Source organism: Schistocerca gregaria, chromosome 3 (assembly GCF_023897955.1).
Source record: "Schistocerca gregaria isolate iqSchGreg1 chromosome 3, iqSchGreg1.2, whole genome shotgun sequence".
NCBI lineage: Eukaryota > Metazoa > Arthropoda > Insecta > Orthoptera > Acrididae > Schistocerca > Schistocerca gregaria.
In genome coordinates, this window is record NC_064922.1 from 391,706,299 (window position 1) to 391,723,686 (window position 17,388).

The window sequence follows — 17,388 nt, forward strand, 5'->3', positions numbered from 1 at the left end:
ACCTCTATTAGACATGAGAAAGAAACGTAATAAGGCAATGATTATCCAGAAATAAGGTGACACAGTGTTAGCAATCAGACTGAATGTACAATATGTTATACCGGACTATAGCATACAACAAAGAATTCCAGTTGGCAACAATCCAACCTACATATAACATTATTGCTAATATAATACCGAGGATATAAAACTTACCTGGTTACCCATGAACTGTAACACCTTTTTTAATGATGTGCTGTAATGTACCCTGCCACACATTTCTATTCTTTAAGCAAAAAGTTACCCAATTGATTAATTTTTTTTCTGCTCAGAATCAAATTATATTATAAAATCCATTAACTTCAAAGGAAAGCTTTTAATGTAATGACTTTCATTTTTTTTTTGCACACAGATTCTACAGTGCTGAAAATGAAATATTATCAAAAGAGGGGACAGAATACAAAACTAGTTATCATATTTGGGACTGTTGCATTGGCTGCTTAAACTGCATACATGGAAACACATAGTACATTACCTAAATAAAATAATAAATTAAAAACACACATTAGAATGAATGAAGAAACTATTCAATGTTTGTACATCTTTTAAAGATCAAGAGCTGCCATAAAATCAGTGACTAGTGGAAAATAACAATAATAAAAATTATTATTATTATTATAGTTCTTTACTTTCGTTGCACTACATAGTGTGCATGATCACTCTCCAATAAAGTAATGAAAAAAACACACAATAGATATCCTTTCTCTTCAAATTTTCAAACATACTGATAATGAATGACATGTCAAGCAAATGCATGACCTGTGTAAAACATTTGCAATTATAAGATGGTAGCTAGTAGCCCACACATAAAAATTCACATTTCTCCACTCAAGTGTAAACACACCATTTCATTATTTTGTGTGTTAAATCACAAACAACACATTTATAACTGAAAAATTAACCCTACTGCATCCAGTGCTAGTGGTGCTAGTGCACAACTTCTTCATATAGCTTTGGCAATTCAGCTTCAAGTCGTATTACACGAATGTGAGATTGGAGATTTCCTGGAGACTGCCCGTCACTGAATGTTGAAAGATATGATATCAGCTCGTGGGAACCATCACCATCCAGATCGGCAACCAACACTGAAAAGAGAAATAATATGCCATCAGTAAACTCTAAGTGTTATATCTTTACTCTGCTACCAGTAACACCCCCCCCCCCCCCCCCCCGACCACTACTCTATGAAATTATGGCAAGTAATTGGCAACATTGCAACCCACATATAATGGAATGGGTGAGTGGAGAAAAACGATGGGGCGGAGTGAAAATAAGATGGTGGTGGTGGTTAGTGTTTAACTTCCCGTCGACAACGAGGTCATTAGAGACGGAGCGCAAGTTCGGGTTAGGGAAGGATTGGGAAGGAAATCGGCCATGCCCTTTCAAAGGAACCATCCCGGCATTTGCCTGAAAAGTTTTAGGGAAATCACGGAAAACCTAAATCAGGATGGCCGGAGATGGAATTGAACTGTTGTCCTCCCGAATGCGAGTCCAGTGTGCTAACCACTGCGCCACCTCGCTCGGTGTGAAAATAAGACAGACTGACAGCTGGGAGGGAGAGGCAACAAGGGTGGCATCAGTGAGTCCACACTGGCACCAGCAACGGCAGTCGCATGTGGCAATTGATAAAGTGGGAGGTGGATTGAGAAAGGAGGGATGTAGAACAGAGGAATAGGGAGACTGGGCTATCGCCTGCTGATTAATGAAATTAAGTGAAAAAGCATAATGACTGGAGTGGAGGTCAGTGTGGGGCAAGGACACCTATGTACACCAGAGAAGCTGGCAGACTGCACTACGAGCTGTTAATTAATGCAATTAAGTGAGAAGATGTAAGGACAAGAGTGGAGGTGGATGTGGGACAGAAGATATCAATACTTGGGGTCAGGGGTATTTTGGGATCAAATGATCAAGGTAGCAGGGTGATGAAGTAACCATTCAGGTTCAAAATGTTGTTTTCATCAATATTTTCTGCCACTAGGTGATAGACTCTGCTGTTATGCAGAGTTTGGCAGTAGCCATTATTTAGGTGGACAGCTGACTGATGATGATGATGATGATGATGATCACAAAAAGTCTGTGCAGAAGTTACAGCACAATTGATAAGTGACATGACTGTTTTCACGGGAGAGTAGAATATGCCTCTGATGGGACTGGAATAATATATACTCGGTGGCTGCAAAGCATAGGTCTTGTACCAGGGTGTTCCCCAGGTATGTGAAATATGGGAATAGGTTTGGCATAAGGATGGGTTAGGATATTTCATAGATTGAGTGGGTGGCAGAATACCATCTTGGGAGAGGCTGCACAGGTTTTGGGAAGGATAATCCTCATTTCAGGGCACAATGCAAGGTAGAGGATATGGGTGAGTAGTTCCAGTCTTGTGGTGATATTAAGTAATTAGATAGGTGGTCCTTTCCAGTTGGTATGGGGTGGGGGGCAGGTGAGAGGGGAACAAAGGTGTGCTTGGAGAATTAAGGGCATCTGTGGGTATGTCAAGGGGTATATGTTTGTGGACTACGTTTGGAGGATAGCGCTTGTCTGTGAAGACCTTCGTAAGACCATCAGCAAGATGGGCAAGAGATCATTCATTACTAAAAGTGTGCTGTCCACAGGTGTCTATTATATGTAACAGATTTTTTAGTGTACCAAGGCTAGTAACTATTTAAGTGGAAGTCCTCTCAATGGTTAGTGAGCTTTATATGCACATTCTTACGGAGTCACAGGAGAGGTGGAGATCAATGTTCAGGAATGTGGTACGCTGAGAAAAAGAGGATCAGATAAAATGGATAGGAAGCTTGGCTGAAGGTTAAGGGACTAAACAGAAAGTTCATCTGTCCCTTTGTCAGAGACATCTCATTTGGAGGTAGTCACATCACCCAGAAATTTGACTGAATTATGAAATATATAGCAGTGGTAAAATGAGGCTCTGAAATCAGTATTGATGCCACAGCTGAGAAATCATTTAAAGAAAAATAAATTAAATGTGTTGGGCCAGTAGGTAGGTTGGGAAAAGTAAATAAGAAAAGACTGTATCTTGGCTCTGAGCCCATTTCCTGAAGATATCTTCAATGAATCTGAACCAGTAAAAGGGGTATGGGAGCTTAGTAGGTAGCTATGAAGATTTTCTCTGGATGATCAATTAACTGGATGGGATATGATGGTGCCACAATTGTACTGTGAGCTACTTTGAATATCTTTCTATCATAGGAGTAGGCATTGTGAATAAAGATATAGATGGTCTGCTGTACAACGAATGAGGTAGTGGGTTTGGAGTTTGTAAGATGTTAGGAAAGCAAGGGCACAAAGGAATAAGAGGAACGGCTTGTTATTGAAGAGGAAGGTTCTTCGACACTGACAAGCATATAGGTAAGCGGTAATACAGTGGGAACGATGGGAGGTGATGATGGAAGCTTCATAGCCCATGCCATCTGGTTCTCTGAATTATGTATATGGGAATAATTACTGTGACACATCCTTCGAACCAGCAGTCGTCATAACTTCAATACTTGCTAGCCCCTCTCCATGCCCACCTCTGTCCCTGCCACTATGCATCCTACTTCATTACATTAATGTACACCACGCTGACCTCTTGCAGTCTTCCTTCTGCTCTTTTCTCCCTCCCTCCACTCCCAACCTGCTTCTCCACTTCACTGTGTGTCACTCATGAATATTTTAACTGAAACTGGTCCCACATGCCTACTCCATGCTCTTGCTGTCTCTTCTTCCTAGGTATCTGGCTTTCTTTCCCTCCCACCTCCACACTTCCCCCTCCTCCTCCCATTTCCTCTCACCCACTCCATCAGACCCACTTCCTGGCCCAGGTCAGGATTCAGCTTCAACACAGTGTAGTATCTGGACAATGAAGCCATTGGTGTGTATGTGCATATGTTGTTGTTTAAGTCTGAGAAAGAATAGTTTCCAAAAGTATAGCAACAACATCAAACATTTGAAGCTATCAGTTGCCCAATGCCCTAACTACTTGGTGAGTGATTATCTTCACTTTTTTCCACCAAGTGGGGTAGCACAGTGGTTAGCACAATGGATTTTTATTTGGGAGGATGACTGTTCAAATCCCTGTCCAATCACTCACGTTTAGGTTATCCATGATTACCCTAAATCATCCTTTTTGAAAGTGCACAGCTGATTTCATTTCCCATCTTTTGGAAACTGAGCTCGTGCTTTGTTTCTAATGACCTCACTGTCAATGGGATGGTAAGCTCTAATTTTTCTTTTCACTTCTTCCATTATTTATATTCAAGTCGGGATTTTCCAGTACCATATTAATTTAATTAAAAATATTGGTTAACTGTATGGTGTACAGTCATTAATATTTGCACTGGAATAGCTGATATGATAGAGGGGGCAAAATAGTCATCTTGGTGAATGGAATACTTAGCATGACACACAATCAAAATGTTGTACCAGCCACTGGCATCATAGTGAGAGCAGGATGGGCAAGACACAAATCAGCGTACATTTTATCATGGACAGATAGTGAATGCTCAACATATGGGACACTTCATCTTCTGAGGCTGTGTATGCACTGGTGTTTTCACATGCCACAACATCAACAAAGTAATATGATGGTAACTCAATTATTATTCACAACTTAGTTATATTTTTGTTTATTTTGGTAGTACTGTCATTTTATGATGATGACACATGCTTCGTCTATTTGTTGTCATATCTTTGCAATTTTCAAGCTGCTGGGTTAGTTTTGTTATCATTGCCGTGCTGTTGATTATGGCTGCTCTGCTGTCTATTTGCACCAAAGATGAGCAACATTCAATGATCTGTTTTTTGTGGTCAGAAGGCGTATTACATAGTTGCATAAACAAATGCACTTGGACATTTGCAAAAAACATTTGGATCGCTATGGTAAGGAAGAGGACAACTTCTTAGACAGGATCATTACTGATGATGAAACATGGATCCATCATTATGATCCACAGAGTAAACGGCAGAGTATGGAATGGAAACATCCAAATTTGCTGTGCAAGAAAAAGTTCAAGACCCAACCATCTGCAGGAAAACTGATGCTTATGGTTTTTTGGGACACACAAGGTCCAGTACTGGAACATTATGGGGAAAGGGGCACAACAATGAACAGTGTATGTTACAGTGAGATGCTTACTGCCAGGCTAAAGCCTGCAATTCGAAGCAAATACCGAGGATTGCTGTCAAAAGGTGTTGTGTTGATGCATGAAAATGCCTGTTTGCATACTGCTGCCCACACTGCTGAAACACTCCAATAACTCAACTTTGAAGTACCGGATCATCCTCCATATAGTCCTGATCTTGCCCCTTCTGACTATCACTTGTTTGGTGCACTTAGAATGGCATTAAAGGGCTGTCGATTTGCCTTGGACGAAGGAGTGAAAGAAGTAGTGCATTCCTGGCTAGCAGCTCAACCGAGAACCTTCTTTTATGAGGACATCAGGAAGCTTGTACAACAATGGACCAAGTATGTTGAAATGCAAGGAGACTATGTTGAAAAATGATGTTCTTTTAAGTTTCCTATTTGATTACAATAAAATTTTATAACTACTATGCAGATAATAATTGACTTACCCTCATATGATTATTAGATTATTACAATTAAGGGAAAGCAATCTCTGCCGAAGTAAATTACCATGGTCAACACGTTACGACAACAGGCACCACTGACAGTCACTGCTTGTAATAAAGAACAGAGGGACAACAGTTCAGCAAATCACTTACCATTTAAATGTTGGATAACAAAACAGTATTAGAAATGCTAACTCATTATGGAAATACAGAAGCTGTTATTCCTCTTAGTCAAATGTAGTCTGGACCCATGAGTAGTGGTGCACATTTCCACATGCTGATGGCAGGGTACAAAGGTGCCTATGGAACACCACACAAGTGGCACCTAATTGTATTAGGCTACTGTAATCCCATGGAAAACATTTCAACTTTAGCTGACCAATACCTCCAACCCATTATTTGGAGCCTAATTTCTTGCATCAAGTACATGAACCACTTTCTTTAATGCCTCTCCACCATCCTTAATCTACTATCACCTGGATCCTTGGGTGTATGAGTGCTGTGAATAATTAAATAAGGAACACACCACAGCCAAAAAGAAAAATAAGTGCTTAACAGAAAATATAGTGACAATCAACTTCAAATTTCAAGAATTTGTGACAAAATATAAAGAGTTGGAAAGAATTTGATAGAACCTATCATAAACACTGCCTAACCCAAAACAGCATAGTTGTTAATGGTCATTCTTTTCGGAAAACACGGCATGTGCCAAATAAAATGTATAACGAAGCATAGCTTTAAGTATATCTCCAGTGATAATCATTAAGTCAGCTTCTGGTACAAGAATCTGTGATGAAACCACCAGCACAGGAGATATAAAGTGCAACAAGAAAGCATGTGGTAAAGTTTCAAATAGGAAAATTCTGATGGGAAGAAAATGCTCCTACTTTATGCCAACAATAATGGAAAATACCTATCTGTACCCATCCATGAAAATGTCTGGACAAAGCATTTAGTATTTACAAAAGCTAAACCTGGTGCCCCATTAAATGTTGTTGTTGCAGCCTTGAGTCCAAAGACTGGTTTGACGCATCTCTCCATGCTACACTATCCTGTGTGAGCCTCTTCATTTCCAAATAACTACTGCAACCAACATCCTTCTGAATCTGTTTGCTGTATTCATCTCTTAGTCTCCATCTGTGATTGTAACCCCCCCTGAACTCCCCCCCCCCCCCTGCGCCACAATTCCCTCCAGTAGTAAACTAGTGACCCCCTTGATGTCTTCAGAGTGTGTCCTATCAACTGAATCCTTCTTTTGGTCAAGTTGTGCCACAAATTTCTTGTCTCTCCAATTCCAGTCTGTTCAGTACCTCCTAATCAGTTATGTGACCTACCCATCTAAAGTTCAGTATTGTTCTGTATCACCACATTTCAGAAGCTTCTATTCTCTTCTTGTCTAAACTGTTTATCATCCCATGTTTCACTTCTACACATGGCTACACTCCAGACGATTAGCTTCAGAAATGACTTCCATATAATTAAGTCTATATTCAATTCTCTTCTTCAAAAACACTTTGCTTGCCATTGCTAGTCTACATTTTATATGCTATCTACTTTGTTCATCATCAGTTATTTTGCTGCCCAAACAGCAAATTCATCTAATACTTTAAGTGTCTCAATTTCTAATCTAATTTCCCTAGCACCATCCAGCTCAATTTGACTACATTCCATTAGCCTTGTTTTGCTCTTGTTGATGTTCATCTTATATCCTCCTTTCAAGACTCTGTCCATTCTGTTCACCTGTTCTTCCAAGTCCTTTACTGTCTCTGACAAAATTACAATTTTTATTTCTTCTCTCTCAACTTTTATACCTATTTCAAATTGTTCTTTGATTTCCTTTACTATTTGTTCAATATACAGCTTGAGTAACACTGGGAATAGGCAACATCCCTGTCTCACGCCCTTACCAACCACTGCTTCCCTTTCGTGCCCCTTGACTCTTATAGCTGCCATCTGATTTCTGTACAAATTGTAAATAGTCTTTCGCTCCCTGTATTTTACCCCTGCCACCTTCATAATTTGAAAGAGAGTATTCCAGTCAAGATTGTCAAAAGTTTTCTCTAAGACTACAAATGCTCCAAATGTAGGTTTGCCTTTCCTTAACCTATCTTCTAAGATAAATCATAGGGTTATTATTGCCTTGCATGTTCCTAAATTTCTCTGGAATCCAAACTAATCTTCCCTGAGGTCAGCTTCTAACAATTTTTCCATTATTAAACCCATAGTTCTGTAATATTCACACCTGTCAGTATCTGCTTTCTTTGGAATTGAAATTATTACTTTCTTCTTAAAGTCTGAGGTTATTTCACTTGTCTTGTACATTTTGTACATCAGATGGAAGAGTTTTGTCATGACTGGCCCTCCCAAAGCTGTCAGTAGCTCTGACAGAATATCATCTACTACTGGGGCCTTGTTTCGCCTTAGGTCTTTCAGAACTCTGTTAAATTCTTCTCACAGTATCATATCTCCCATCTCATCTTCATCTACAACCACTTCTCTTCATATAATATTGTCTTCAAGCCCATCTCCCTTGTATAGACACACTGCATACTCGTTCCACCTTTCAGATTTCCATTCTTTGCTTAGGACTGGTTTTCCATCTGAGCTCTTGGTATTCTTATAGCTGCTTCTCTTTTCCCCCAAAGGCATCTTTAATTTTCCTGTAGGTGGTACGTATCTATCCCCTGGTGAAATACGAGGGCTGTTCAAAAACTAAGTTGACTTTTCAAATTGCACAGGCAATGTACATTCTGTTATCAATCTTCATTTTTTGTATTAGAACAAATAAGCCCTCGGTCTCAAATATTAAGTCAAAATTGACCAGGTTTCGACGCTACTATGAGCGTCGTCTTCAGAATTAGACTAACTGTTCTAAAACATATTAAGTATATAATACATTAATAAAATTAAAGTTTGTACTGACTGGAAAAAGATGCAGGACTTACAAGTCACATATTAAAAAAGATCTAAGCCGGAAAGGTGATGTCATGTAAGTAAGATGGCGAGCCGCTAAGGGCTGCTCGTACTTTAGTGAACAAGGGTTGAACCCTTGCAAAGAATTAAAAATGGAATACAGTGCTTGAAATGTTGACAGTGGCATACAGTGAGTCTGCTATAAATAATAAAAAAATTACAAGTGGTATGAGCTCTATCAAGTTGGCTGAGAAGATGCCAATGACAAACCTCGCTCTGGACACAGCAGCACATCAACAACAGTTGAGAACATCAAAGCTGTGAAGAAAATTGTTCTGGAAAATAATTGAATTACTGTAAGAGAAGTTTCTGAGGATGTTGGCTTATTGGTTGGCTCATGTGGTGCAATTTTTTTTTTTATGTTTTGGGCCTGAGATGTGTGTCAGCGAAGTCTGTTCCAGAACTTCTCAATTTTGAGCAGAACAACCATTGCATGAACTTGAATGGTGTCAATGATGATCCTGATTTGTTCAAAAGGGTTACATCTGGTGACAAAACATGGGTTTACGGTTATGATGTTGAAACCAAAGCCCAATCATCCCAATGGAAGCATCTCGGAGAGCCAAGACTGAAAAATGCACATCAAGTTCGATCAAATGTCAAAGTTTTGCTCACTGTTTTTTTCAATTACCGTGGCATAGTGCATCATGAATTTTTGCCTCAAGGTCGTATGGTTATTAAGGAATAATACCTTGATGTAATGTGCTGTTTGACAGAAGCAATACGAAAAAAAAACATATGGAATTGTGGAAAAATGCTCATGCTCATTCATCATTGCTTGCAAGAGATTTTTTTGGCCGAAAACAACATGAAAATCATGACACAGACACCATATTCACTGGATTTGGACCCTGCGACTTTTTCCTGTTCCCAAAACTAAAGAGGCATATGAAAGGATGAAGATTTTCAACAATTGAGGAAATAAAAACTGCATCACCAGAAGTACTCAAGGCTGTAGCAAAAAGAGCTTATGAGAAGTACTTTGAGGATTGGAAGGAGCATTGGTAGAAGTGTATTGTATGTGAGTGGGATTACTTTCAAGAGGACAACACAAATATTGATGAATAAATAAATATTTTTTCATAAAACATAAAGTCACCTTACTTTTTGAACACACCTCGTATGCTTCTAAACTCTTACATTTGCCATCTAGCCAATCGTACTTAGTCATTTTGCAGTTCCAGTCAATCTGTTTTTCTCAATGTTTGTATTCCCTTTTGGCTGCTTCATTTGCTGCATTTTTTTAACTTTCTTCTTTCATCAATTAAATTCAACATCTCTTGTTTTAGCCCAGGTTTGTATTAGGCCTCCTCTTTTTACCAATTTGATACTCTGATGCCTTGACTATTTCATCTTCTTCCCCTGTCTAGTCAGCTATCCTCTGGTTCTTTTCAACTTATCCAGGTCTCATCTCTTTAATCTGCTACCTTTTTCCAATTTCTTCAATATTAATCTACAGTTCATAACCAATAAATTGAGGTCAGAGTCCATATCTGCTCCTGGAAATGGCTTTCAATATAAAATCTGGTTCCTAAGTCTCTGCCTAACCATTCTATAATCATTCTGAAATCTGGTATCTCCATGTCTCTTTCACGTATACAACCTCCTTTATGAGTCTTAAACCAAGTTTTAGTGATGATTAAATTATGCTCTGTGCAAAATTCTACCAGGCAGCTTCCTTTTTCAATCCTATCCCCCCGAGTCCACATTCACTAATTATCTTTCCTTCTCTTCCCTTTCCTACTATCGAATTCCAGTCCCCTGTCACAAATAAATTTTCATCTTCTTTAACTATACCAATAATTTCTTTCATCTCATCATACATTTCTTGAATCTCTCCATCATCTGCAGAGCTAGTTGGCATATAAACTTGTACTTTTGTGGAAGGATGGGCTTCGTGCCTATCTTCTCTACGATAATGCATCCACTATTCTGTTCGTAATATCTTACCCACATTCTTATTTTCTTTGTCATTATTAAACTCATTCTTGCATTACCCCTATTTGATGTTAGATTTATAACCCTGCATTCACCTGACCAAAAGGGCTGTTTTTCCTGCCACTGAGCTTCACAAATTCCCACTATACCTAACTTCTATCCATCCATTTTCCTTTGTAAATTTTCTAACCTACCAGCCTGATTAAGGGCTCTAACATTCCACACTCTGATCTGTAGACTGCTGGTTATGTTTCTTCTGATGTCGACATCATCCTGAGTAGACCCTGCCTGGAGATCCATATGGGTGACCATTTTACCTCTGGAATATTTTACTCAAGAGGATGCCATCATCATTTAACCACACAGTAAGGCTGCATGCACTTGGGAAAAATTATGGCTGTAATTTCCACCTGCTTTCAGTTGTTCACAGTGCCAGCATATTAAGGCTGTTTTGGTTTATGTTACAAGACCAGATCAGTGAATCATCCAGACTATTGCCCCGGCAACTACTGAAAAGGCTGCTGCTGCTTTTCAGGAATCACATGTCCGTTTGGCCTCTCAACAGATACCCCTTGATTGTGGTTGCACCTATGGTATGGCTATCTGTATCGCTGAGGCACACAAGCTAACCCACTGACCGCAACATCCATGTTTCATCGAGGGGGGGGGGGGTGGAGGGGGGGAGGGGGGGAGAAATGTTGTAATAGAAAATATTATTGCAGAAACAAGCCAGTTAAAAAGAAAATGTTGTAATTATATACAGTGGCATTGACATCTATCAAATAGAAAGGGAGACCGAACTGCAAGATTTTATAAATGTGTAATATGAATGTTGCCATTGTAAATGTGCCAGTGTGACATGATTTTTCACAATGTTTTTATAGCAATAAAGAAATACAGTATTACAATTCAGAGCTATAAATTCTTCATGATAATTTAAATGTGATCTCTCACTACATACACCTAAAATGAACTAAGACTGACCAAAACCATGATCTATGATCAGAAACTGCACGAATATTGACTTACAATGAGAGTCTGAAGAAAAAGTGTTGTGGGAAAAAAAAAGTGAAATTTTTTACTGTATGATTTGTCACATTTTTTATTAAGGTTAAACTAGACAACAATGCCCCAAATCACTTTGTTTAATTCTTGGTAATCAATCACCTACAGAAAAGACTACTTAAAATTAGTTTACAGAACTTCACTGTGGTCATGCTTTTGTCAGCATTTAATTGCTTTTCCAGCTGATGAAAATTGCTATGCATGAATTTTCTGTTTGAGATAAGAAAACAGAAAGAAGTCACTGAGCAATAAATCAGATATGCATGGGCAATGAGACAGTGAGTCAATGTTTTCTTCATCAAATAATCAATTGTTTGATATTGTGTGTGACAGCTGGCTTTTTCATGAAAAGAATGAGTCAGGAGTTTTGGTTGCTTCTTCTGATTTCATGGATGACTTGTGGCAAACAAATTGCTGGTACTATTTAGTCATAACAAGTCCAGTTTAACCAAAGAAACAAGCAATAGTTTTCTTGTAAGTTATTTGCAAATGAATAACTTTTGTTACTTTTGATTCATCTTGGAACACAAAACTTTTGATTGTTGCTTAATTTTGGCTCAAAATAAGCATCTGATGTTAAAATCTAATGTGCAGCAACTTAAGATATGCCTAACAATGTCTCTATCTCAAGATAAGTTACATGTCAGCCCTCATCAATAATGATGTGTGTAGCATCAATGTCTTCTGGCACAATATCTGCTTTTGGTCAATCTTCACAAAAAAATCACTGCTAACAGAAGTATGATCAGGATGAAATACTGCAAACTAATTGTAAATAATACCGCAAGTATAACAAACCAGTTCAAGATGTAATAGAGTTGGACCTTCATGACAATCACAATGAATCAACCAACACAAACTTTCACCTGAAATTTCCATTTTTTCGCAACACTATTGCTTTAAATATTCACTGTCAATAAAGTACTTGGCACGTTTTTGAGTTCCCACTGTTTAAATAATAGAAAATATTACAACACTAATGTCAAGTCTCAAATATACCATTTAATGATTGTCTGTATAACTTAAAAGGCAAGGCTTGTAATTCTGACACCTATGGTCTTGTTGCATGAAGTTACCAGACAATGAACTGTATTTTACATTATAGAGACTATCTTAGTACAAGATAAAGTTATAGTAGAGGATGCTTCTCAGACATTTCATTTTACACTGTATAGCAAATGCCTCTTTAGTATACCTGGAAATCTGTACCTACATTAATACTTAAAAAATTATCCATGTTTATAAAGGAGATCTACATTAATTTATACTCTGTAGATTAGGTTAGTGCATAAAGGACTATTTTGCTTACATGATTCCTCTTGTAGCTTATGATCTGGCTGACAGCTATCACTTTGGTTGTTGCAAAGCTGCAATATTTCACTCTGACTGGTGTTGACAATGTGTGTACTTGTTTTATTAAATGTAATCAGTACAACTCGTTCATGCAACCAATGTTCACTTATATTATCAGTATAATGATTCTTTGATGTAACAGGAACATTTCTTCTGAGACGAATTCTGGAGAATGGGTTGCCAGTTAGTTCTCTGTTTTGATGATTCCACAACCAGAATTTAAGAACAAAGCCTTCTATTGACTGCCTCTTGAAGTCAAGTGCAGTGGGGATCATAGCATACATATTCTTGCCAGTGTAATTGTACAGAATACTACTTTGACCTTTGGAAACTATTTTTATTTCTGTCTGACATGTACCAGGGCATTTCCCACTGTTTAGCACTGTCAAGTGATGGTCACCTATATCATGTATTTCCAAATGAGTATTCCGTGGAGGTCTCCGAAGGCCATGCTGTTTCAAATTTTGAATTCTGTATGTGCTCTGATCTATGTGCCATGTGCGATTAGTAATTTCGGTATATAGTTGATTCACTGCTATAATCTGCACAGAATCTGTCAGAAGAGAAAACAAACCATAAGCATAAGTTGTAATTATGCATATGCTTATATTTATCCTAATTTCAACTAAAAATAACTACGCTCACCTTTCCCAGCTTCCTCTTCACATGTACAAGTAATTCTCCAGTCTGTTTCCAAAATGATATTTGTTATTCTAGGACAGTCAGAGACCATCAGTGGCTGTCCCAGTAACTGGCCCATCTTTCCTGATATTAGTATTAAATGGTTTCGCTTTGCAGTATTTGTTTTGTGATTCTCTGTAATTGCACAAGCTGCAAGCAGTTCATTAGTTCCATCATGGTCTAAATCTGGTAAGATAAGGGGAAACTGTATGTCATCTACAGTAAACTGGAACCGATGTCTGAGATGCCATACCGTACTACCTGCAAAAGACAGTAAAAACATTGGGAGACTGACATCACACACAAAAATCATATTCAGCAATTTTACATTGTCTACAATCCACACAGGCAAAGAAAAGCAGTTATAAACCCAGTGGAAAATCCAATCTTCATTTTTTTTTGTTGCTAGGTACAATTAGTTAATTATCATGTGAAATATATATTCATTAATTCACCGCAATTTGGAATGCATCAGTAAGTCATAATAAATGTCTTACATGTTTCAAGAGTTTTTATGGCTACATGCTGACCATTTATATAGTTGTAGTTCAGGCTGCTTAACTTATAATAACTGAACTTAACTGGTCATAGTGCCACAAAAAGTGACTATATGAACACAAAAAAATTAATGGCGTAAAGTTTTAAAATAGTTTTTATCTATCTGACCCCTCAGAGCATTAAGTATACAGGGTGATTCAAAAAGAATACCACAACTTTAGGAATTTAAAACTCTGCAACGACAAAAGGCAGAGCTAAGCACTATCTGACGGCGAATTAAGGGAGCTATAAAGTTTCATTTAGTTGTACATTTGTTCGCTTGAGGCGCTGTTGACTAGGCGTCAGCGTCAGTTGATGCTAAGATGGTGACCGCTCAACGGAAAGCTTTTTGTGTTATTGAGTATGGCAGAAGTGAATCGACGACAGTTGTTCAGCGTGCATTTCGAACGAAGTATGGTGTTAAACCTCCTGATAGGTGGTGTATTAAACGTTGGTATAAACAGTTTACAGAGAATGGGTGTTTGTGCAAAGGGAAAAGTTCTGGACGGCCGAGAACGAGTGATGAAAATGTAGCATGCATCCAGCAAGCATTTGTTCGCAGCCCAGGAAAATTGACTCGCAGAGCTAACAGAGAGCTGCAAATTCCACAATCAACTGTATGGAGAGTCCTACGAAAAAAGTTAGTTATGAAACCTTATTGTCTGAAATTGGTTCAAGCACTGTCTGCAGCTGATAAGATTAAAATAATCGATTTCTGTGATTTTATCCTTGCTCAAATGCAAACAGATGAATCTTTCGTTTCAAAGATTGTGTTTAGTGATGAAGCAACTTTCCACACTAACGGGAAAGTCAACCGTCACAATGTCTGTATATGGGGCACTGAGAATCCGCGGGAAACAACTCAGTATGAACATGACTCGCCTAAGGTGAATGTTTTCTGTGCCATTTCAGCCAATAAAGTTTTTGGTCCCTTTTTCTTCGAAGGTGCTACTGTAACTGGACTACAGTATCTGGAGATGTTAGAGAATTGGCTGTTCCCTCAGCTCAAACAAGAAGCACAACAATTTATATTTCAGCAGGATGGAGCGCCACCACATTGGCACTTATCTGTCCGTAACTACCTGAACGTCAACCCGAGGCGATGGATCGGCCGCCAGGCAGCCTCCAAGAAGCCCTGATCTTACCCCCTGCGATTTTTTCTTATGGGGGTCTGTTAAGGATATGGTGTTTCGGCCACCTCTCCCAGCCACCATTGATGATTTGAAACGAGAAATAACAGCAGCTATCCAAACTGTTACACCTGATATGCTACAGAGAGTGTGGAACGAGTTGGAGTATCGGGTTGATATTGCTCGAGTGTCTGACATTCCAAAAAAAAAAAAAATTGACAGAAACCAAACCCATGCTTTTAGAAAATTTAGATACTTTGGTTACCCACAATACGTGGTTAGTCCATTGACAGCAAATAGCGAAGGTTGCAGAATGCAACAACACTTGCCAGCAGCTGTACCTGTCAAGCAAGCGCAACCACCATGCACTACACCCCAAGTGAACATAAACACGCCTGTCACAGACAGCACAGTGTGCTTATCAACATTACTTCCAGATGAGGGATTACTCAGGCATTGACGATTTCCTCTGAAGGGAAAAGAACCTCTGAAGGGAAAAGAACCTCTGAAGGGAAAAGAACCTCTGAAGGGAAAAGAACAAACCCCGTGGTCTTTCTCAGAGCATTTTGAAACGGTTTACCTCATACCTGAACCGAAGCCCAGATTAGATTTGTTGTTGGATACACACAGGTGACATTCTACTATGGGCTATGAATGTGGTGGAACGTTGCCATGACTATGATCAGTTTGAGAGAGCCTTTCTGGATAAATATTGTTCTGAGGCCATCTCAGATGTGAAGTATTCAACCCAGCTCCAGTGAATAGCAAACATGGAAGTTTAAGCGGCTATTTTGAAAAAATATTTGAATTAAATCATATACTGGATAAACCCAGTATCTCAAGTAGACATGCTGAAAATTTTAAGAGCCATCTTCCTGCTCACATTAGGGAAAATCTCATTACCATTCCAAAACACGACACCGGATACTTTCTATCTATACTGGACTCAATAGATTTGATATATGAAGAGAGACCAGTACAACTCAAGCTTGTTAATACACAGATAGTGCCACAGACATTTATGGACCAACAAGTAAACAATGGATTCGTAGTTCAACACAAATGGTATCCTTAACCCACACAGACATATGGTGATGGCAATCACAATGACAATGGCAAAAGCTGTAAATTCAAGAGTGGATATAAAAGAAATAGGCAAAAATTTAACAAAAACAACTACAATGGGTCAGCACAGTATGACCAGCCTGTACAATATGTACAGACGCACAGCCTATCAGCAATAATCAGCCATTTGCTTGGCAAACACAAAACAATACAACAGTCGAATAGTCCACAGGTGGCGGAATTTGGTCAACAAAGTAACGCACATATGCCAAATAACACACAAAGGCAAAGAGAATTTCAGTCGAGAGCCTCACAAGACACTAATTGGCATGGTCAAACACTAACTGTCCATATAGTAGAACTGATGTTGCCATGATGCCAGAAAAATCGAACCGGTCACGGTAGGCCCTCGTTCTGTGGGGGCACTAGTTGATCAACACCTGCTTTATCTGGTACGATGATGGTAGAGGTGTGAAAGATGATCTGTACACCCTCTATGTTGTATATTAATATTAGATTTAGGCTGCTGGAAGTCACATTTCAGAATTTATGTACTTAGATGATGAGAAAAATTTTTTGTTTGTGTTTTTTCTTATATGCCAAATGTGTAAATGATAAGATGAGTGGTTGTAACAAGTAAGAATTTTACTTTTATATGTCTAGGGATGACAACACTCTAAATACAACCCTTTGCCTTGTACATGGCCCAGTTGTAAACACATAAATGAACTTGTAAAACACACGGTAGCATCCAATGCAATACCCAACTCTCCGCAACGCAAGTGGTATCAGAGCGATGCAGCAGCATTGGGGAGCAAACTAGTCAACAAACTGCAAGCCTATTGAATAAACAGTGATTTAGAAAATTAGGAGAGAGTCTATACTACAACTATAACTATCTACACAGTACACACCCACAAAGATAAGCTAAGGGACTATATACACAGGAAAGAGATCCTAAACTATGAGATATTTACTTAAGCTATGCTACTATATACGTTACATCTATATATGCACAATATTTATAAATTTAAATATT

At 38.6% G+C, this 17,388-nt stretch overlaps 1 protein-coding gene across 2 annotated transcripts in view; it reads right to left on the reverse strand.

The window, feature by feature from the left end:
- Window positions 1–335: 335 nt before the first annotated feature.
- Window positions 336–17,388, reverse strand: part of LOC126354532 (uncharacterized) — a 102,914-nt gene continuing 85,861 nt past the window's right edge. For both annotated transcript variants that reach the window (XM_050004261.1, XM_050004262.1), the window contains 3 exons: window positions 13,582–13,878; window positions 12,893–13,489; window positions 336–1,124 (listed from right to left, as the gene is read on the reverse strand). In XM_050004261.1, the coding sequence (XP_049860218.1) occupies window positions 967–1,124; window positions 12,893–13,489; window positions 13,582–13,878 (1,052 nt within the window). In that variant the 3' untranslated portion in view covers window positions 336–966. The remainder of the gene's footprint in view (window positions 1,125–12,892; window positions 13,490–13,581; window positions 13,879–17,388) is intronic.